Source organism: Octopus bimaculoides, chromosome 23 (assembly GCF_046866305.1).
Source record: "Octopus bimaculoides isolate indiv1 chromosome 23, ASM4686630v1, whole genome shotgun sequence".
Lineage (NCBI taxonomy): Eukaryota > Metazoa > Mollusca > Cephalopoda > Octopoda > Octopodidae > Octopus > Octopus bimaculoides.
Genome location: NC_142950.1, coordinates 37,814,477 through 37,837,945, shown reverse-complemented (window position 1 = coordinate 37,837,945; position 23,469 = coordinate 37,814,477). Strand labels below are relative to the sequence as shown.

The 23,469-nt window shown below is 37.5% G+C and overlaps 2 protein-coding genes across 6 annotated transcripts; one reads left to right on the top strand and one right to left on the bottom strand.

Annotated features, from left to right (window-relative positions):
• The first annotated feature begins 699 nt into the window (after positions 1 to 699).
• Positions 700 to 7,896, top strand: LOC149131360 (dehydrogenase/reductase SDR family member 11-like). 2 transcript variants are annotated; one of them, XM_089340141.1, is made up of 8 exons: positions 700 to 1,435; positions 4,213 to 4,375; positions 4,726 to 4,929; positions 5,316 to 5,410; positions 6,066 to 6,195; positions 6,591 to 6,674; positions 6,844 to 6,909; positions 7,668 to 7,896. In XM_089340141.1, exons 2-8 carry the CDS (start codon positions 4,244 to 4,246, stop codon positions 7,707 to 7,709), a joined length of 753 nt encoding a protein of 250 aa, XP_089196267.1. In that variant the 5' UTR covers positions 700 to 1,435; positions 4,213 to 4,243; the 3' UTR covers positions 7,710 to 7,896. The 2 variants fall into 2 exon arrangements, with proteins under 2 accessions (XP_089196267.1, XP_089196268.1); XM_089340142.1 differs by having other exon boundaries at positions 897 to 1,435; positions 4,216 to 4,375.
• Positions 7,897 to 8,809: 913 nt separating this feature from the next.
• LOC106869007 (phospholipid hydroperoxide glutathione peroxidase-like) lies at positions 8,810 to 23,178 on the bottom strand. 4 transcript variants are annotated; one of them, XM_089340143.1, is made up of 6 exons: positions 23,110 to 23,178; positions 12,535 to 12,602; positions 11,301 to 11,448; positions 11,048 to 11,193; positions 10,316 to 10,400; positions 8,810 to 9,344 (listed from the first exon to the last, which is right to left on the bottom strand). In XM_089340143.1, the coding sequence occupies exons 1-6, from the start codon at positions 23,161 to 23,163 to the stop codon at positions 9,312 to 9,314; spliced, it is 534 nt and encodes a 177-aa protein (XP_089196269.1). In that variant the 5' UTR covers positions 23,164 to 23,178; the 3' UTR covers positions 8,810 to 9,311. The 4 variants fall into 4 exon arrangements, with proteins under 4 accessions (XP_089196269.1, XP_014769985.2, XP_014769987.1 ...); XM_014914499.3 differs by lacking the exon at positions 23,110 to 23,178 and adding an exon at positions 20,955 to 21,075; XM_014914501.3 differs by lacking the exon at positions 23,110 to 23,178 and adding an exon at positions 18,310 to 18,743.
• Positions 23,179 to 23,469: the final 291 nt, after the last annotated feature.

Sequence of the window (23,469 nt, the reverse complement as noted above, 5' to 3'; positions counted from 1 at the left end):
ATAGATATATACATGCATATGGTGTCACATAAAAAGCTCTAATGCTGGTGCCACATAAAAAGCCCCCAGTACACCCTGTAAGGTGGTCGGCATTATGAAGGGCGACGATACAGACAGCAGGTGAGAGCTGGATAAGTTCAGTATAGAAAAGCTTGTAATGCTCAAGGATTTAAACTTAAACTCCAAATTCTTCATCCAGGACAAGGCTTGCTGCACTCTTTTATACATTTACATGCTTTTGTCACCCTCAGCACCTAGCATAAAGCTGGTGCCCCTCTCTCTACGAGACTTCCAGGCAGCTTTTTAGTCTTGGGAGTTCCATAGTAACCTCATTAGTGTTGGTAAAAAGCACTGAATACATTCTGAACAGCCATTGGTGTTAAGAAAGGATCTTGTCATAGAAATTATGCCAAAGAAAGATATTAAAGCTTGACACAGTCATTTGACTCACTGGATCCTGTTGAACGGTCCAGTCCATACCTCATCTACAACATTTTATCTGTCTGGTAAATATCATGAATAAGGGTGGGGGTGGGGTGGGGCTTCAATCCGTTCATTAGTTTCTGGTTTTCATATAAAACAGATAAATGTGGTAAGATAATAGCATTGCAAGTCAACTCTTTTTACATCCAAAATAATCCAAACTAACACAGACGCACCTCCACCGCCACCGGTGTAAATAATTGATTGGAACCTTTCCAATCATTTAATTTTAATCGGGGTATAGGCCAATCAATTATTGCAATTAATTGTCAATTATTTTGCCAAACAAAAACACCATACCATTCCTATTGAGGAGGCCAAACATCAACAATGTGTTGAATTATTGAATCAGAAAGATCTCTTTCAATCCAGTCTCTTGTCGCCACATTTTTTTAGTGGGGAGACAACCCAATTTTTAATGACTATTTTGTAATAGAAGTGATGTAACAAAAAGAGTCGTAAGATTAACGAAAATATATTCGGTTCGGCCAGATTTGTTTCTCCTCTGGCCAGCAATTTCTCCACATCCAATTCATGCTGATGAATAAATCACTGCTGCTGTCTGTTGTACAACGTTGTTCTGTTTTGTGGTGTTTGTTGATAATACAAATATACAGAGGTGGGCCTCACAGAATGTACTGATTCTCGTAACTTATTTAATATGTAAAAAGCTCGTAAATCTAAATGAAAATCATAGTCTCAGACAACAAGCTGCAGAAAATCAGCTTTCGAATGTGAAAGAAATTTGTCACACCCGGGAATCGAAACCAGGTCAGCGAATGTAATCAGCTGTTACTTACCTCCTTGCCCCCACTGTCTCGACGTGACTCGAGATAAGAAATTTACATAAAGCCCTAAAGTTTATCGGTTGCTCATTAAACCGGCTGCTTTGATTCACAACCACGCTTTATTACATTTCTGTCAACCACAAAACTTGATTCTACACTTGGCGGTAAGTTTGTTATTTTACACAGAAATTACTATCGAACTCTCTTAATGAACTAGACAAATTAATTACTTCATTAAGTTTCAAGCAAATGTTTTCCCAATATTTCTCTTTCTTCTCCTTCTTTATTATTTACAAATCTATTGTTGTAGTGTTTCGTTGCTTATTCATTTGGTTGTGTATAAAGTCACAGAGCGATCTTCACAGTTGTTTAACACGAAAAGCGCAGGCCACGACCGTGGCCCAAATAGATTTAATTTAAGGGCGTCAGCTGGGGGTCGAATGTCACTCAAAAGGTCTGATACCCACCAGAATGCAAGAGGACTAAATAGTTCAACTAATGACTTTTTCAGATGATGTAAAACTTACCTCCGTTATATACTAACAAGATATATCTTACCGGTGTTTAGAGTCAGGGTTACGTTGAAAATGGGTGGTGTGCGTATTCTTTACCTGCACCGCAAACTTGTATAATAGAACTTGGGTCACCCTTGGGCAGTTTGGCAATGGAAACGGTCAAAAAAGTTTTGAAGGTAACACGGCAGAGGCCGAGTATTTACACCCCGACCTCGATAATTGCCAGACTTAAAAAAAAAAAAAAACGTAACGGAATCTGTTTGATCCCAACTCGTCCATGGTGCTCATCCAGCATGACCGCGATCCAGTGACTGAAACAAGTAAAAAATCTTTATTTTTGAGGATGGAAATTATGATTGCGTTGATCCTTTTTTTGTCTCGGATTTTCTTCCTCGCAGGATTTTATTTCTTCATAACTTTTTTTTTTTTTTTTTCTAAAATAATATTTTGCAAAAGAAATACATTTTCGAGAGTGTAGATAATATAATGTTCTTGTTTCGAACATAACTTATGATAAAATTACGGAAATTACTGTTTGCAAAAATGATGCAAAACTCCTGCTATTTTCTTTATTTATAAAATTTCATAGACCATCTCAAGATGTACACATTAGAATAAAATAAACATTTATAACAGTTTGCACCCCGATCCCACCCGGCTTGCTTTTTTTTTTTTTTTCATTTTTTTCTCACGATTTTGCCAGAAAGAAACACGCTTTCAAACTTTTAATTTAGCCTATCCCCATCGTAATTTTGTTTTTTATTTTTCACTTTCTTCTAACTTTTTTTTTTTAATCCACGTGGAAAACTACGGAGAATCTGAAGAATATTTTTTCTTTAAGTTTCAAATTTTCTTCGAGAACCTCCCCCCGACCACTTTTTCAAAGGGACAAAACTCCGGTTGCATGTTCGTTTGCGCATGCGTAGATTGCTCCTCAAGCAGCAGACAACAAAATATGAAACCCTCACCAGAAAACTCGATATGCTAGAAATAACAGCTAAATATCTGGAAAATATTGTTTTCCTCGCATTATTTTCGTTTTACGTCTACCATAGGGTTTATGAAAGATAAAGGACGTAATGACATGCTAATATCCTCCAATATTGAAGATTTTAGTATCGTCATCATCATCGTCGTCGTTTAACGTCCGCATTCCATGCTGGCAAGGGTTGGACGGTTTGAATTCGGGCTGGCTAGTCAGAAGGCTGCACCAGGGTCCAGTCCGATCTAGCAGAGTTACTACAGCTGGATGCCCTTCCTAACGCCAACCATACTGAGAGTGTAGTGGGTGCTTTTTACATGCCATTGGCACGAGGGCCAGTCAATCGGCACTGGCAACGACCACGCTCGAATGGTGGTTTTTACGTGCCACCGTCACAGACCCAGTCAGGTGGTACAGGCATCAACCACGGTTGAATGGTACTTTTTACCTGCCACCAGTATGGGAGCCAGTCAGGCGGAACTGGCAGCGATCATGCTTGAATGGTGTTTTAAATGTGCTACCAGCATGAGATCAGTCAGGCAGCACTGGCATCATCCACAACAACGATTTCACTTGCCTCAACAGATCTTTGCAAGTGCAATTTATTGTCCAATGATTGAAGAGCACTCTTAAATGAGTCAGTTAATGCATCACTGGCATAGACCATGGTTACAGTCTCACTTGGCTTGCTGGGTCTTCTCAAGTACAGCATATCTCAAAAGGTCTTGGTCACTTGTCATTGCCTCCGTGAGGCCCAACGTTCGAAGGTCGTGCTTCACCACTTCATCCTAAGTCTTCCTGGGTCTACCTCTTCCACAGGTTCCCTCTACTGCTAGGGTGTGACACTTCTTCACACAGCTCTCCTCATCCATACACAACACATGACCATCCCTGTGCATTCGTCTCTCTTGCACACCACTTCTCATGCTTCTGAAGTCAAACTTGATGCATTTTATTTATTTTATCTAAAATCGAGGTTTTAAAATCCATTTCTCATTAATTGGAAAATAAAAGTTGATTTCAATTGGAGTTGAGCTATAATTTTGAGTCTGTGCATAGCAAATAAAGATATTTCATGTTTGTTTTTATTTTTCCCTAAATCTCAACTTTCAAAATGTATTTCAATTTTGATACAAAGCCACAAATTATTTTCGTGTTGTGTCTGTATAGAAATTGCAAATAATTCGTACTGAAATGTTACCGAGTCACGATATTGATTGTAGCAAACTCCATTACCCAGCCATGCCATACACTACTTGTGACCCATGACCTGGTAGATCAATAGTTTATCTATTTTATCAATATTTTATCTATTCAGGTATTTTGTTTCTGATGTTTTTTTTTTTTTTGCTTGCCAGAACCATCACTGAATTTCAACCTCATTTTCACTCTCACCTGTTAATAAATTTAATTAAGTAAGAATTTGATTTTCCTTTTCTTGTAGCAGTCAACAACAACAACACAAGCTTTTCACAATGGACAAATGGGTTAAACGGACAGCCTTGGTTACTGGGGCTTCGTGTGGCATTGGTGCCACTATATGCAGGAAGTTGGTGAAATCTGGCATGAATGTTGTTGGTTGTGCAAGAAATGTGCAGCGCATCCAAGTAATTATTATTTCTTTGAGATTTTCTAATCATTTTCTCTGTTTATTTGTCTCTCCTTTCTTCATAGACACTCTCATATTTGTCTCTCAGCCTAATAAATATTAGCTCTCAAGTATTATCCATTGTTAATCTATTAATGATAGTGAGCATTTAATCTCTTATGTATTAACTACCATTAAATCCACAGTTAATCTCACGCATTGTAATATATTGTTAAATCTCTGGGTTTACCTTTCCCTCTTTATTTACTGATTGTTAAATTTCTGATTAAACCAGTTAATCTGTTCTTAAATATCTTTTAATCTGTTATTATCCAATGTTAACTGTTTTCTGTTGCTAATCTATCTTAGGAAATCTCTGATGAACTGAAAGGTGAAGCAGGTTCCTTGTTGGCTGTGAAATGTGACCTCAACAATGAGTCGGACATCCTGTCTATGTTTGGCACCATCAAGGCCCATTATGGAGGAGTGGATGTGTGCATCAACAATGCAGGACTGGCCCACGCCGAGCCATTGCTTACTGGGGACACTAACAAATGGCGGGAGATGTTCAGTGTGAGTGGTTTCTTGTCCTTGTTCGGTAATGGAAGCTGCCAGCAGAGAAAGTATTGTTAGAATTCTTTTTTTTTCCCAAGTTTCCCTGCCTTCAGAAATCTTGGTTCCCTGCAAGAATCTATGCCAGGTGTGCTATGCTGATTGATACTGAATCATGGATTTTGAATGTGGAAGTTCTTCAAAAGTTGCAAAAATATTAGCTAGAAAATGTAGGGTCCATGTGATCTGAAAGTGTGCCTTGGTACAAAAGGCATGAATCACATGTAAGGAAGTTGGCTGCATTGATAAAGACTAATTTACTCAAGATTAATTAGGACCATACATTTGGATGTGTCGTTTTCTTCACATTGGAAACTAAAATTAATCTGTAACCTTTCTGTCTGCAGGTGAATGTCTTGGCTCTTAGCATCTGTACAAGAGAATCTTTTAAATCCATGGAGGAACGAAATGTGACTGACGGTCATTTCATCCACATAAATAGGTCAGCTCTTTTGGTTTCTTATATGGTTTAGAGTGGGTGGTGGTGGGGTAACATGAAACATTGGATCCTAATCCGTGCTGGTCTTTCACTCCTTCAGTTTTTGGGTGGTTTATGTTTTGCTTTATTTGGCTGAGTTACAGCATTTGCCCAGCCTGAGGAGCCACAGTCCCAAGTGAGTGACCAGCAATGGTATCATTGCTCCAGATGGATGCAAAGTACCTCACAACAAACAGCTCTTCAAAAATACTATTGTGTATCATTTCACATCCATGTTCCTTGCTGCCATGGGTTGAACAGTTTGACATGGCTCCGATGGGCCCAAGGACAGCTTCCTGCTCCAGTGTCTGCTTTGGCATTTTTCTATGGTTGGATTCCCTTCCCAATGCCAACCACTTTACAACCTGTACTGTGAGGCGGGGTATCTTTATGGTTGGGGGATGAGAGAAGGGGCCAGAGCAGAACAGGTTCCTTGCTGTTCAGGAGGAGCTGCATAACTACTCACATTGTGTTTCCCTGACTTATGGACCCTAAGCTTCTATAAAATGCCCCCTGAATGACTCATCTAATCAGTTTCTAAATCAAGCAGCTGGTCTGAATTTATCTCATTTTATTTCTATTTTCTGTTTACATTAAACAAAAACCAAACTGACGGCAGTATGTCTGGACACAGAGTGGTCGACTCACCAGATGTTCACTTCTACAGTGCAACTAAATTTGCAGTGACTTCACTGACCAAAGGACTCAGGAATGAGCTGCGAAGACTCAAATCTGATATCAGAGTCACGGCAAGTATTGAGTCTACTTTTTAACTAAGCATCACTTATATGTATATATATAAGATTAATATAAACAGCAGTTTGCAATGTGTTACCAAAAAGGAGACTTGTAATTGTCACAAAATCTGACTAGGGTGTTGAAAAACACTTGTATTGCTACAGCATTAGAACATGTTAGCTCTTATTTCTAGCCATGTAGATGTTTCTAACACTGTAGTCACATCTAGTGACAATTATATATATATATGTGTGTGTGTGTGTGTGTTTAAATATGTTTTCCTTGTATTATCCCTTCATGGTCTTCATGGGTCATCAAAGCAATACCCTTTTGCTGTTGAACAATACTCAACATTTGAAATAAATACTCAATGTTTTTCTTGATCAAGTTCTTCTTCTCTTCTTAGTCCATCAGTCCTGGTTTAGTGGACACAGAATTTGTCCCTCGTCTTTTTCCAGACAGAAAAGAAGTTCCAAACAGAGATTTTAAGGTATGTATATATTTACTTATGTCTTGTCCGGGTGGACAAGTTTAGTCTCTCCAAGTAAATATCTCAATTACCAAAACCTTCCCTCCTCTGCAAATAACTCTTATAAACATATTTCGTCGTAAAAGTCTTCAGATTGATCTGTGGTTTGAATTTCTCATTTATTTTTCAGATTCTTGAATCTGGTGATGTCGCTGATGCAGTCCTGTTTGCACTTCAGGTACCCAAACACTGTGAGGTGGGTGTCCTTTGATCTCTTTTAATAACAATTGAGATTGCAACACAGATATATTTGTTGGTAGGTTGATGGGAGGACCAGAGTGTTGCTGTAATGAATGAGAGGGAAAATGTTTACAGCAAGTGAAGCAGTTTGTGTGAGATGTGCAACAGCAGTAGGACCTGTCGCAGTTGTTGAATTGTGTAACTGAAGTTGAGTGACCTAAGTTCATGCAGCCATTGGTCTTGGTTGTTCTGTGATGGCTGTCACCATCTTGGTTCCTAGCTGAGGTGCTCAGTGATGTGTAGATTATTACTGTTTGCTGGCTTAAACTGTATCACAAGTCTCATTTTAGCAGATAAACAAACTATATATAGCTAATGTCTGTCAAAGAAAATGAACGAAAGACAACATTATTAATGACATCTTGAGGGCAGTGAGGTGGCAGAGTCGGGCAAAATGCTTAGCGGTATTTTGTCTGCCACTATGTTCTGAGTTCAAATTCCGCCAAAGTCAACTTTCATCCTTACAGGGTCGATGTAATTGACTCTCCCCTCCTCCTCCAAAATCTTCAGGGCTTTGTGCCTTGAGTAGAAATAATTATTAATGACATCTTGTTTCTTCAGTACTTTGAGTGGTCATTTGTTTGCTGACATTATCAATGTTTGTCTGACTCATGCAAATGTAGAAAAGTGGACATTAAATGCCGATTCTTCTGACAACCCTTTCAATTTGATTTCTATTAGAAAAGATAATTACCAAGATTTGTTTTCTTTCAGATTAATGAAATTATGATGAGACCAACTAAACAGGGCTACTGAAAAACTAAATAATAAAAGCAAAAAGAACAGATAGTCCATTCTCCCCCTGACAAGGACACAAGAGAGTGTTTGATCACATATGGACCTTGATCTCTGCTTCAGAGCAACCATTTTTTTAAAGACAGTGCTCCAGTATGACTACAATGAGCGAAACAAATAAAAATTAAAGATATCTTGCCTCTTGTCATTAATGTCTTATGAAATTCTATTCCTTTCTTCTTCTCCTGTTTTACTCTCCCTTTCTTTTCTCCCCTAGAAGAAAATTCAAGATGTATTGTCTCTAAAATAGTCAGACTTGTAAAAGAAGGTAGCAGGGAGCATTTTGTGATATTCATTCATTTATGCCTCCCTACAGAAAAGAGCTCTTTACAGTGGAAGACCTGGTGAGAGATGCATGTACTGGAAGTCCTTATTTGTTGATGCATCCACTGCTTCTCGTCAAGCTACATCATATAGTTCTTTCCTTCCCGCTCTCTTCCAGTATTTCCTTCTCTCTCTTTTAGCTGTTAATGCTCTGTCTACACTGCTTTTGTGTCACCCTGTTGCCTTGCTGCAACAACTGAACTTATCTGCAGCTTTCGGTAGGTTGTGTTGTAAAACTCTCACTTGTCCTCGAGTTTCCGATCATTTCCTTTCCATTAATCATCTGGTTTCTTCCAGAATAATTTTAAACATAAATTTAGAAAAGAAGAGATGTTCCATCATTCACCCCTGTCTCCTTTCTATTCCACATTCATCTCTCAGTCCCATTTGTCCCCTTGTATGTTGTTGGTGTGACTACTGTGCATTCTCTCTAAAGTGTCACCCACCCCACCTGACTTTCGGATTCCTTAGAGCCCAGTTCTAATGTCAGCTTTGGCATGGTTTCCACGGCTGGATGCCCTTCCTAATGCCAACCACTTTACAGAGTGTGGACTGGGTGCTTTACTTTCCCGACACTGGCACCAGTGAGGTTGGCAAATAACCTGCAAGACAAAGAAAGGGAAGAAGAAACAGAACAATGAAAAGGAGGGTCCCTGCAGCAAGGAATAAGTAGATAAGCAAAAAAAAAAAAAATTTTTTTTTTTTTAAAATAATAAATAAATAAAAAAGCCAATCAGTTGAATTACAAAAATTTAATTAATCCAAACATTTACACCTAAAAAAAGACAAACACTACTACATTGGTTGGTTAATCTTCTGGTGATTGTTGTTGTGGTGGTGGATCAACAAAACACTGTTTTACTCTCTCCAACTCTGCTTTGTTGTGTCTTTCTCAAAAGGTTTTCTGAAATCAGCTTCATTCAGTCCAACCAAAAGTAACCAACCGATCGTTTCTTTTGTCATTTTTATAAGAAGAGAGGGAAAGCGGGGGATAAAGGAAAGGGATTTCTTTTTTTGTAAATGAATAAATATATATTTTTCAAACAACCATTTGAAAGAAAGAAAGGAAAAAAAACCATAGGTAGGGACCAACAAAGACAGACAATTTATCCAACTACAGTCAACTAAAACTAGTTTTCAACCATAGTCTTCATCCAGTCTATCTTTTGCTGATTAAAAACCCAAAGTTTTTATCCTCTCCAGGTATTAAGTTAATCTTACAGGTCAGTCTCCAGACAGCTACCACAATTTCTCTAACTCCTTCTCGATCGACTGAAAGAGAAAAAAAAGATTCAGAAAGATTACATTGAAATAATTATTTTATTTATATTCTAATGACAATTAAAAGAAACCACAAGTTACCATTTTGGTCTGGTTCATTATCATCATCATCAACATTATCACATCATTTGATGTCCACAGGAATCAGATGGAATTTGCTGAGGCAGAATTTCCAGGTTTAGACGTCCTTTCTGTTGCCAACCGTCCACTGTTTCCAAGCCAGGTTAATATTTCCGATGGCCAGACATGTTTTTCCATGGAAAAAGGAAACCAACAACCTCACTTGTTTAACAGTGATGCTCCTTTACAACTATCATGTGATATCAGGACATGGGTGCACACACACACACACGACATGCAGTGGGACTGAACCCCAAATCACATGGCTAGGAAGCAAGCTTCTCAACCACACAGCCAAGCCTATCAACAGGAAGTCAAAATATGGGAAAAGAACAAGTATTTAGAAAGAGGGAGAGAAGGAAGAAAAGAAGGGAGCAGATGTTGCTTTCGATAGAATCAGAAACAAATAGGAAGACTGGAAACAAAACAATGGATGAATGTTAATAAAGGAACTGGTTTAAAAGATGGATGCCAAGTATTAAAAATATACGAAAGTTGTGGTGAAAGGAGAGGATTTCAATTTAGCACAAAAGAAAAAACCAAATAAAAAAGCAGAGGGATTTGAACTTGAAATGCAAACCCTGAAATGCTATTTGCTTCTCAAATCTTTAAAACCACATTTAACATGTTTTTTAAAAAAAAGAGAAAGAACACATTCGGAAAGTCAGATTACTGAAACACCTTTGATCATAGGAGATCTGCTTGGTCAGGATGGACCTGGGGTTAAACAACTAAAACATCATGCTAATTCTTGGTCCATGGGGGTGATGATGATGATGATGATGATAAAAATTTTGTTTTATTTTCAGGGAGAAGACGGATTGAAATGTGTTTAAACTTACCTTAGGTTCCTGGTTGGGTGCAAAGCGCTTGAAAGGTTTGCCGTCTTTGTCAATGAGGAATTTGCTGAAATTCCACTTGATGGCACTGAAATGATAAACAGAGTTCAATGACACAGGAATAACGAGCAACCGTCTTCACAGCAAATTCTTCATTTTTCAACAATAGAACTCTTAATAAATTTGTAGTAACTTGCTATTTTTGATGGCCCCAGATATCTTTAATCTCTTACTTGTTTGAGGCATTAGACTGGGGCCATCCTGGGGTACGACCTTGAAGGATTTTTAGCTGACTGAATCAATCCCAGTTCTTTTTTTCCTACTTATTCTTTTGGTCACTCTTGCTGAACTGCTAAGTTACAGAGACTTAAACAAAACCAACACTGGCTGTCAAGTAATGGTGGAGGGACAAACAGACACACACATACACAACGGGCTTCTTTCACCTTTCATCTACCAAATCCACTCAAAGAATTTGGGTTGACCTGAAGCTATAGTAGAAGGAACTAGTGAAAGGTGCGATGCAGTGGGATTGAACTAAGAACCATGTGGCTGGGAAGCAAATTTCTTAGCCATTCCTGTGCCTCTATAGAAGGAAAGACCACAGCTGTAATGCTTTTGGCCATACAGCACTTCAATATAGGCCAGGCTGGAGCAAAAAAGAAAAACCCAACAGCTAATGGAAATTAAAATGAATAAAAGTGGAGTTTTGTTTGACATAAATTAAAAACTTACTTCCATAACGATCCCTTCAGGACACGCTGAAGATCGTGCCAAAGGGGATGGGCATCGGCACCATTGACATTGACCTTACTAAACATGTCAAAGGTCACATTATATCCCTCGGCGAACTTTTTTATGTCTTCATTACTGCCAGGTTCCTGAAATGTTCAACGAGGAAAATGATAAAAAGAAAGACAGGCGATTGTGTGTGTGTTTAGGCAGCAGGTTCTAAAAGACAAAACGAAATACTGAAAATTTAACAAACCTGATTTCCAAATTGATTTGATGGAAAAGCAAGAATTCGGAGACCTTTCGATTCCCCATACTTCTCGTACAATTCCTGTAGCTGTCTATAATTCAAATCTGTCAGACCTCATTTACTTGCCACGTTAACAACTAAACACACGTGGCCCCTGAAATGAAATAAAGATAAAAATAAACAAAACAATCAAAACAAAAGTGACAGGCACAATGATATGGGTTGGATAGGTTTATACAAGATCGATTTTACACGAAACAATTTACAGCATCTCAGACAGCACTGTTTGTTTTGGCAAGGTTTCTAAGGCTGGATTCCCTTCTTAATGCCAACCACTTTAAAGAGTGAACTGGGGGCTTTTTATGTGGCACTGGCAGCAACTGTGTCACCGAGCACCTTTGCAAGATATAAAAGTCAAAACCCCCTCAATTGCGGGGGGGGGGGGGATCAGTAATATTGGGTGTGTGTGTGTGTGTGTGGGGGCTTTGTGCCAGTTTTAAGATTCAAGGTAAAGAGGAGACATAGGTGTTTTGTAGAGTGGATAGATGAGAACTCCAGTTGGAAAGGGGAGTGAATGAGAGAGGGAGAGATGTTGGGACATGCCCTTAGGGACATTGGTGGTGGTGGTGGTGGGGAGAATAGGTGATGTGATACAGAGATTTGGAGTGAGTGGGATGGTTGATATGTTAGAATTTAAACCTTATGGCCTACATTGTTGAGATGGCAAGAACTTTGGTGAAACAACAACACAGAACTCTGCCTCCCCCATCACAACATGACCTATCCACAACCCTCATTTCTGTGCTGTTCTCACCCCAATCACAGTAAATGGAATGGCCAGCTGGCATACATAACACATTCTTGGTAATTAGTTTGATTACAGAATTATTGGTTAATTAAAAATGTTTCGTTTCAATGCTATCCTATGCTACACAATCTTATAACTCAGTACAGTGTGGAGACAAATGTAGATTTATAGAGGAAACATAGGAAAACCCCTTGTCTTTATATAAAGACAAAGGGTTTTCACCTGTCCCTGTGTCCAGCTTTCAGAGGAACAATACTCTGTGATTGCAATTTGATAAACGTAAAGCACAGAAACAGACATGTTTATTTTCCTGTCTGACCGAACTCTCTCTTCCTCCACCAACTTCCATTTTGCATCTTGAGATAGGAAGTTGGAACATTCATGCCTTTTCTAATGATAGACGATTAATACACGTATAAATCAATCACCAACCTGTACTTTTCCATTGACACCTCATTGCCATCAATGTCGTTGGCCTTGTAGCTGTAAAAGTCGAATCCCTGCAAAATAACAACAATGATTATATATGTGTGTGTGTGTGTGTGTGTACACGTATATCCCATCAATTTTCAGTTATGACTTACCTGAAAAACTTATACACCTGCAGATAATTTTACTTGGCTTCAAGTGGCTTTCTCTCCTTTTACCCCCCTGGGAGAGGGGGTAAAAGGAGAGAGAGAGGGGGGGGGTCACGTTAGTTGTTGGGCAGGAGATTGAATAGAAAGCAGCCAGATGGGATCGCAACAAAGAGATGTGTGAAGGTAAAAAGGGGAAGCAAATGCTGGCTAAAAACAAAGGGAGGTAACAGGACTGAAAGTGGTCGGTGCCGATTGAGAACAACAATGTGGGGCCAAGGGGAGAGGACGGAGAGAGAAAGATTGAGCAACAGTCAGGTATACTGAATGTGGAAGGGTTGGATGGGACTGAGGTGCAGTTGGTAGGGTTGGGGTTAAATGGAAACACAAGAACATGGTTCTGGATTCAGTCCCACTGCAAGGCACCTTGGGCAAATGTCTTTGGTAGATAGAAACTGAAAGACGCCTGTCATATATGCATATATATATATATATACACACACACACACACACATGTATGTATGTATGTATGTATGTTTGTGTATGTCTCTCCACTATCGTTTGACAACCAATGTTGGTATGTTTATGTCCCCGTAACTTAGCAGTTCAGCAAAGAGACTGATAGAATTGGTACTAGGTTTACAAAGAAGCCCTGGGGTCGATTTGTCCGACTAAAGGCAGTGCTCCATCATGGCCGGAGTCAAATGACTAAAACAAGTAAAAGACTATACACAGAACACGTTTTCAACAAGTTCCGACAAACCCATTTCCATGCTAAGTGTGTGTATATAAAGTACACCTACGCATTGTGTATATGATTTATACACACACATGCGCAAACAAATGAAAATTGGACAACTAATGGAGGTTCCATTTCATTAATTAAGATTCCAGTTGACCAAAATTCTGGCAACACCCAAATATATATACATTTGCACAATATCTGTAATGTATACACACACACACATACATTTACATGATGTATACATAAACCTCATATATACACACGCACACACGTGGTGTGTGCAATGAATTGGAGGGCTTTTAATTGCAGGGACTAATAAATGTAATTAAATCCTGTTGAACTGGTAGTAATCAGGTTTTTACCATATGTAAAGAATGGCTGTCACAAAAACACAGCGTCTCTCCTCTCACTGTTTTTAAGTATTCAGGCCAACCCCTACCCTCATCCACGACCACCACCACAGACATCAGAGTTTTGCTTTTTTTCCTTTATGCATTAACCCTGAACATATTCCAACCGGGTATCATCAACTCAAGTAATCTCACTAAATCTAGGTCAGGTTTCAAAACAGGCATGAACACTGATGCCCTCTTTTTTTTATGAGAACAGAGGTGGTGGTGGTGGTGGCGGGGCTAGGATCTCCTCACTGATAAACATTGATAAAATATCAACATTATTGAGAGACAGTCTGTAAGTGGTTGTTCAACGTCTGAAAAAATAGCAGCCAAATCTCCTTCAAATCAACATCACAATCGCACTACCAACTGAAAACCAGGACATGTGGATAATGTAGCAGCTCTAGATACACTTTTATCTGACATTGGCAAAAAAAAAGAAAAAGAAAAAAAAAGAGGGGGCGGTGGTGGTTAGTGTCAACAGTTGAAAACACTTTGATCACATGACAACTCAATGAAGGGTGGTGGGAATGAAGGGCCTGGAGATTAAACAACAACAAGTGTCTTTTTTTGAAGACTTGTTCCAAATCTGAAAAATCAGATTCTCAACTTTTGAACCAGTTTGCTGGAGATAAACGGTTCACAAGAAAAGATGTTCTGATATCTGCCCAAACCAGCCTTAATATTTCTTAGTTGAAAGAAAGGAACCCTCAGCCAGCTAAATATAACCGACTCATTGATGATAATGACGCTAGTTACAATGGCATCCTGGTCATTAATTAGGTCAATTTACTCATTCAGATACTTATGTACTACAAGCCTCTATGTATTACATATACACACATATGTATGTATATATATATATATAGTTTTAGGGAAAAGAACCAAGTTTCAAGAACTCATCGATGAAAATCCACTATCACATATAGAAAAATTAATAATTAAAAGCACAATAAATGAGTATAATATAAAGTAAAGTAAATATCATAAGATAAATATAATAATAATATAATATAATAATAATAATAATATAAATATAATATTATATTATTATTATTATTATATTATATTATTATTATATTTATCTTATGATATTTACTTTACTTTATATTATACTCATTTATTGTGCTTTTAATTATTAATTTTTCTATATGTGATAGTGGATTTTCATCGATGAGTTCTTGAAAATTGGTTATTTCCCCTAAAACTATATATTTTATATATACTTTATCTATAAGGCTCAATTTAATTTTAATTTTTTATAAATTGATTTTAATTGAGTTTTTTACCTGTAATTTTGGATTTTGTCCCTAATATTATTATTATATACATATATACATATATATATATATATATATATATATATGTGCACATGTAGACAGAGTGAAGTGTTTATAGTTAGGAACAAAATCCATTGTATGCATAGAGACAAAGACTATTCTTTGTTATTTTCAGGCTGCTGTTTCTAGCAGGTTGAATGGCTGTATAGAGCATTCTTTACTGGCTTCAATTGTGTTATTACTACATGTTTATGAGTGTAATACACACATACGGTGTTTGTATTTACAAACAGGCTCCTTTCAGTTTGTCAATCGAATCCACTTACAAGGCCTGGGGCTACAGAAGACACTTGCCCAAGGTGCCATGCAATAGGACTAAACCCGTGCACTTTATATATTTTATGAAGACATCAATTAATGACATCATCATCATCATCATCAAGAAAATAAAGTCAAGTTTTCTATGTTCCTATGGAATTTGCTGGGGTAATTTTCTAAGGCTGGATGCAAAGCAAAGTAATATTCTCTGATGACCAGAGATATTTTCACAGAAGATTGGAAATGAAGGACACTTCTTGCTCGATGGTGACATTTACACAATGCCAAGTAACACACACACACATATACATACACATGTACGCACGCACACACACACACAAAAGTGATGTCACTGCCACACCACTATAGCTACCACTGCTACCTACCATCACCATAGCAACCCTCCCACCACCACCACCACACTTGTCCCTTTATTGTTTTCTTTGTGACAGACCTTGGAATATAAAACAAAACAAAAATCAATAAACCAACAGGATTAAGGCCAGAGGATAGAATTACAAATCCCTCTTAAGCAGAAGTGGACTCTTATTAGTCACCTATTGTTGTCTTTACAAATTTTTTCTAGAGGAGACATTAATACTAACAAATTATAAATACTTTTATTATTAATAATAATATTGTTTGCTTGGAGATTGCAGTCAAAGCAGAACATTGTCAAGATGAATATATTTTATATTAAAAACGTCGCATTTCAAAAGGGCAGGCAATTTTACACTGAAGATGTTGCCATCTTGCTGTCGGGTATTAAACTAGTATACATACATAAAGAGGTGATGGTCGAGGATAGAATGTCAATCGGTGGAGCTTTTGGAATAGCTGTCAAAACTTAAAGGATAGGAAAAGGGAGGGGTAGGGGCAAAAATGTAAAAAAACAAACAAACAAAAAACATAAAAAATGCCACATGTTGGTGTCCATAACCTGCTCAGCCAAGTGTGACCTGGGCAAAACAAAATCAGTTTAACTGGCAAAAGGTATAACGTAATTAAATACTTGCCAAACTTCTATTTATGGGACTTTTTGACAGAGTTCTGACATCAGGGAAGTTTAAATGTATAGCATAGTAGACTGAATCTTACATATAATAAAACGTAATAGGTTTCACACTCCACTCAGATTGGTAGACAGAAAGTAAAATAACAAATGGACAGCAAGGGAGTGACCGCCAGAGATGCTAAATGCTGGTGAACTGTAGGGAGAGGTTTTACTCTGCAGTAGCTGGTATTTTAATCAAAATGAAGATTATATTCCGTACCCTTTACGTGAAGCGGTGGTCTTCATTAAAATAACCACCTTAAAATCGCCTGAGTGAGTGGGAGGGTCTAGAGCAAACCCTAGAAAATTGGTCGAAATATTCTGGTAATCCTTCGATATTGGTACACGATGTCATTCACCCGCACAACTTTCCCTCGTGACATAAATAAAAGGGACAAGGCTGAAAAAGGGTGAATAGCATCGTCTCCTGACACCGACACTGTAGACCAACACCGAAGTAAGGCCAGTTTTCTACGGCTATAGATGCATATAATAGTTGGTTCACCTTTATTCTTTTTTAAAAAAATATCTCGTAAAGATTCTTAAAAAATAAGCACAGTATAGCCCAGTGCCATTTACCTATTCCTGGCACTGTTATACCTGTAGAAAAAAATCCACTCTGGAAGACTACAGTAATGTAGGATTAAAATTTATATTTACTGTCAGGTAAGATACGAACATTTGTAAGCTTGACTAGAATATGTTCAGTCAAATTGGTTTATGAATGTTTTAACTGTAATTACCGGTGAGGTGAAGAGAAAAGACTATATTAAACTATGAGTGAGATCACCTCAATAGAATACCATTTTACGGAAGGTTGATTAATACATTAATACCTCCCAGCAAATTCGAAGACTTCAGTATAATTTCCCTATATATATATATATATATATATATATATATATATATATATATATATATATATATATTACTCTACCTCTGGTATTTGAGTACTCTTTTTTCCACCTTGTTGCACATTTCATGTGCTTACTCCGGTATATATATATATATATTGAAGAGGTCATGGGTCATAAAGCTAAGCCCCTTATGGGCGGGAAACCTAAGGTAATCCCATAAAATGGCTTTCTCCATTTTTAATATTAAATTCCCGGGGGTCTTACACGCTGAAATATTTACATTCTACGAATTCTTAAACTGTCTCCCCCCTCTCTCTCTCTCTCTACACACACACACATATATATGTATATGCACACACCCACACAGACGTGTATATGAGTGAAATTGCGTTTATTCATGCGTGTGAGATTATAGTCTTTATTCGCATGAACAAAACACGCACCGGTTTTGAATAAATGCACTCATTGCTGCATGAACAAATTAATCCACCCCTTTCGATTACAAAGGGTAAAATAACCGAGAGTATTGTGTTAACAAAAAAAAAATATTACCACATCATCTCCATTTAAACTGCTTATACTTGATTCCATTTTTTTAATGTTTATATATTTCCACAAAGACATTAATTTCTATCAGAATCGGCAGAATGATACGATTTGAGAAGAATGGACCCTTCAAGATATGCAACCCACCCGAGGGGCTTCTATAATTTCTTTAGAAGCCACTTTGGTCATTATAACATCAAGATCAATTTCTAAAATAATTGCGAACGTCATTTAATCTATTTTCCATTGTTTGTAAATGTGTGAAGTCTTTAAGAAGGAAAAAAGATTACGGAACACCTCACGTATATATATATATATATATATATATATAGGTTGATGTATATACTGAGTATGTTAATATGAATTAATAAAAATATAAAACCAGAAAGTTTAGCAAAAGAGATGGAATAATCGGACAGATGGACACGAAGACTTACCATCGCGCTCAGCTCTTTAACACGTGTTCCTGGGTGTTTGATATGTGAAAACAAGGATAAAGTGTGTGTGTGTGTGTGTATATATATGTACACAAATAATTATATAGCTATGTGCGTAGAAGGGGAGATAAATAGAGAGAGAGGAGGAGAGAGAATATATGAAGGGAGAGTGAAAATGTAAGAGAGAGGTATGGGAGAAAGACAGAGAGGAAAAAAAGATGCAGCAATGGAAAAGAAAGAAAAGATTAAAAATAAAGCGAGAGAGAGATGAAACGAAGAAAGAAGAATGTTATAAGAGAGTATGGGGAGTGAGGGGGGAGACCATTAATAGAGTGTAATAAAGTATGGAGAGGGGGAGGGAGATAAGATATAAAGAGAGTTGGAGGGAAGAAAGAGAGAGAGAAGCAATTTATGGCAACGAAGTGAGTTCAGAAGAATTATGAACAATAAAAGAAATAAACCGAGAGAAGTCGTGGTTGTGGACATGAAAAATAGAAGCATGGAAGAGAAGAACGGAGATAAAGGAATATAAAAATAGCGGGGAAAGAGGGGGGAAGATGTGGAAACAATGGTTTTATTGAAAGAATGGAGATGGAAAAGAGATGAAGAGATAGAAAGGAGAGAGTGGCCGAGTTAAAAGAATGAAGAGTTTGTCCCATAACAAATAGTTTCTGTTAAGACACCATAAAGTAAAATATAATATTCTTCCCGACTTCTCTTTTTATTAGGAGTTTAATTTCAAAAGATAAAAAAATTGTTAGCTTTATATTCTTAATGAATCTTTGCGAAAATAATCGAAATGTATACGAAGGGAACTTCTACGTGATTGTCTGACCCGCTAGAAATAGCAGTCAAATCTTAGATTACACCAGTTACACCAAAACGGAACATCATAAATCAGAGCTGAGCCAAGACTGAATACAAACATTCTTTAGAGTTATTGTTACTTAATATCTCCAGTCAACCGTGATATCAAGCAAACACAATCAGCAAAAGAAATCCAGTCGTGGCCACGTTGTCATTTTAAGGTGATGTAAAACTACATTATATAATATATCCTTTTTAAACTTGGAGCACACTTTTGTATGGGGCAGAAGCATGGACTCCCTACTACAGACATGTAAAGAAACTTAAGACCTTTCACATGTGCTGTCTGTGCAATATCTTCAACATGAAATGGCAAGATAAGATATCAAACGTCAAAATCTTAGCAAAATGTGATATCTCCAGGATCAAAAGCATGCTGCTGAGAATTCAATGCAGATGGGTAGGACATGTTGTTCGAAGGAAAGATAAGCTCATTCTGAAAATTCTTTTGTATGACCAACATGTGGAGGGATAACATGGCAAGTGAAGAATTGTCTTGAGGTATAAAGGATAAGTTGAAGCAATCCCTAAAATCTGTTAAAGCTTAACCTGACATCTTGGGAAAGTCATTGCCAAGATCGATCTGCATAGCATAAAATGTGTCATGATGCATCCAAACAATTTGAACTGAAGAAAAAGAACAATAAAAGACTTATACCCTGCAATCAACAGACCCATTAAGCCTAATCCCAGACAAAATCAAAATCACCAATATCCCCATTGCACCTTCATAGCAAATTCCATCGCTGGACTCAAATTACATTCATGCATCCATCGCAAATAGATGCAGATTCTTTTGTTCTTCTAGTTTCATAAGCTATCTTCTTTCTCTCTTTTTAAATCCTTTCCTTCAAGCAATCATACATCAAAATTGACAGGAGCGACCGTCATTATTGATTATAATAATAATGATTTCAAATTTGGTACAAGTCCAGCAATTTTAGTGCAATACTACAGATTTGCTTGTCAGATGCTTGACCTTAACCAATTGAGCATGTCCCTTGGTGGCTGACAATATGTGCATCTCTGGTCACGAGCAGAACTAGTGGGGGAGCATCATAACCATGTGTTGAGAGGAATTCTTTGGGGTTTGGATAATTCACCTCTGGAAACATGGGTGTTTCGTTGAACATCCTCAAAGAATCCTTATTCAGGGACCTTTGGAGCGGGATGGGCTACTCGAGCTGAAGAAAATTCTAACTGGGCCCCACCTGCAAGATCATGCGCTGTTTATCTTGATAATGAGATCACCATGTCGCATACATCTGGTTGATATGCTTGTGCCTGGTGTACCCTTATCAGATGGGTAGTCATGATGGCACGCACTGCTCTCACTTTGATGGCATGCACGGCTCTCTCACTCAATAATAATAATAATAATTATTATTATTTATAACATAGACAAATCCAGATTTTAAGAAAAGAACAGTCATTTAAATTGATCCGTATTATTTTGTTTTCTTTAATCCCAGAAGAATGAAAGTCGAAGTCAATGAGTTCGATCACATTTGAACTGAGAACTTAAATAATAAAAGAGTAAAGAAATAATTACAACGTGACAGTTGTTTTCGTCATTCTAGTTTCTTCACATTGTAACAATGTTAATAATTTAATAGTTTTCCAACTGAAATTGTTATTTGTTAGTCTACAAGTTTCGGAGGGGACTAATTACCTGTAACACCGTTACCACTCATATATTGCCGCATTAATTCAGTTACAAATCCATTCGACAGAAGATGAATTTTCATGTTTTTTTTAATATTTTTATGTTCACTCACCTTGGGACTTTTGTTTTCTTGTTTGCATTCTTCGTCGGTCATTGCTGACTTGTCTGAGCTCGACCAGAAAGACGACGACGGAGGACCACTGCAATCAATGCCAGTAACGACCGGTGTCACTAGAAACAGTAACACTGTGACCAGAAAGCGTGTCGTGGGGCGAGTCCAATGCATTTCACACTTTTTATACTTCCTTCATTGGTACAAAACGCTTCTTAATATCACACTTGGCTTTTCGTGTGCAACATATCGTGTCTGTGACGGATGGATTAATGGGCGGCAATCGCGTTTTTCTTTTATTTCAACGAGTAACCAATAAAGTAGCGTGCGAACGTGTGTGTGTGTGTGTACGTGTGTGTGTGTGTGTGTGTGTGTGTGCTTAGAAGGTTAAAGTTCGCTTCGCTATTTATGTAACTTTATATCTTGTATCATTTTATTTATTTCATATTGTGTGAAGATGTGTCCCACTTACTGACGACGTGGTTTAAAACTGAAATGATCGTAGCCCAAGAATTAAGGGAAACTGAAGATGCCAGGAGATTCTTGGTTTCTGATGACAGATTGAATGTGGGAAAGATGTCCAGAATCAATCAGCTTTGAATTTTCAAAAAGAAAAAAAAAAAAAAAAAATTAGAAGGGTAATTCTAAATGTTGAGTGCCCCTCATCCCAAATAAATTTAGAAAATAGTTAAAAAAAAAAACGACAAAAAATCGAGGAGTTAGGGATGGGGGGCAAAATTAGAATTTTATTCTGTTACTGAAAACATAAGAAGCCATACAGTGAAAATAGATGCAAATGTTCTCTGGTCTCCCTCCTGGTCACCACATCCATATTTAGTGACCTGAGGTAGTTGAGCAGGGAACCTTGCTTCCAAGGTGACCCCCCAGGCCTCATGCATTTACCTATTCTGAAAAAGGACAAGTATGGTAGAAAGACGAAAAGGAGAAAGGCCTTTGTGCATTATTCCTGTGAGGTGGTGGGGAGAGGTATTCCATGCCTTTCCTTACATGTGACTGTTCCTATGAGCAGTTCTTTATTAATATTCCTGGTCAGGTCTCTTCTTTCTTTGTTGAGATATTGGTCGTTTCAAAACGTTGCCTGTAGTTTGTGTTTTGCTGGTTTAGTGTGTTGTTCATTGGACCAACGAGACTATTTAATAGTGAAGATCAAGTGTTGTTATACACGAGATAAAAAAATGAAGAGAGAATGTGTCACAATAAACCTTTACAAATCGTTTCAAGGAAGCAGAGAAGATTTTGAGATACAATTTAAAAGAATACATTTGTGTGTTCATATATGTTGATGATGATGATGATGATGATGATGATGATGATGATGATGATGATGATGATGATGATGATGATGACTAACACAATAACCATAAGCCCACACACATTTTTAAAACATTAAAACGACATCTTTCCTACTTCCTTGTCTGATTTTTGCTTCAATGATTTATAAAGTTTATTGTGAGGAATGTTTTTTTTTCCTTTTTATATGTATACATACATCTATATGCGTGCACATACACACACACACTCACACACACTCTGACACACACACACACACACACACGCGCACACACACACTCACACACACTCTGACACACTTACACACACACACACACACACACACACACACACACACCATGTTTTTCATCTTTCTCTTCATTTTTCTGTTTTTCTCTTTCTCACTTGAGTCCATATATGCATAATGTATTTTGTGTATATATATATATATATATATATATATATGCAGACATACAGGGTGTGGTGAATATATTATCGTCTAAGTTACACAAAAATGAAAATAACATTGACATCTCGTTTTAACTGATATATTTACCAAAATTACATTATCCTTTTTCGTTTTTGTGTTTGGTTTGCAAGATTCTTTATGTGAATTCAAGTGTTGAATCAAATTGTGTTGTGCCTGGGGAGGGTCATATTGTCTTAAAGCTCTATTAACACACGCACTGGTTCGATTTCCACTCATTTATTATTTATATTTTTTCTTCCAAAATTTTCGTTGTTTTTGCAAAGAAAAAAATATAAATATTTTTTGAGTGGAAATCGAACCAGTGTGTGTGTTAGATAAGGAGGCATTAAGACAATATGACCCTCCCCAGACACAACATAATATTATCATTATTACCTTTTCGTGAGATGACGGCATGCTTGCGTTTCTCCACCTCTTCACGTTCTTCATCTTGGTTTCAGCGTCAGATGTTGTCAAGTCTATTATTATTATTATTATTCTTGTTGTAGTTTAAGGTGGTGAGTTGGGGAGGTCGACTTTGCCTTTCATCCTTTCGGGGTCGATGAATCAAGTACCAGTTGCGTACTGGGGTCGATCTAATCGACTGGCCTCCTCCTCCCCCAAAATGTCGGGCTTTGTGCCTTGAGTAAAAAAGATTATTCTCGTTGTAGTTGTTGTTGCTATTGCTGCTGCTGTTGTTGTCAAAGATGTTATTGTCTCACAGAACGACAGAAATAAAGTAAATAACAACTCAAG

Bases quoted from the DNA above. Each gene is read 5' to 3' on its own strand.
- LOC149131360 (XM_089340141.1), top strand. From the start codon at position 4,244: ATGGACAAATGGGTTAAACGGACAGCCTTGGTTACTGGGGCTTCGTGT. The intron at 6,196-6,590 runs GCAAGTATTGAG...TTCTCTTCTTAG, and splicing joins AATCTGATATCAGAGTCACG to TCCATCAGTCCTGGTTTAGT. The intron at 6,910-7,667 runs GTGGGTGTCCTT...GTTTTCTTTCAG, and splicing joins AGGTACCCAAACACTGTGAG to ATTAATGAAATTATGATGAG.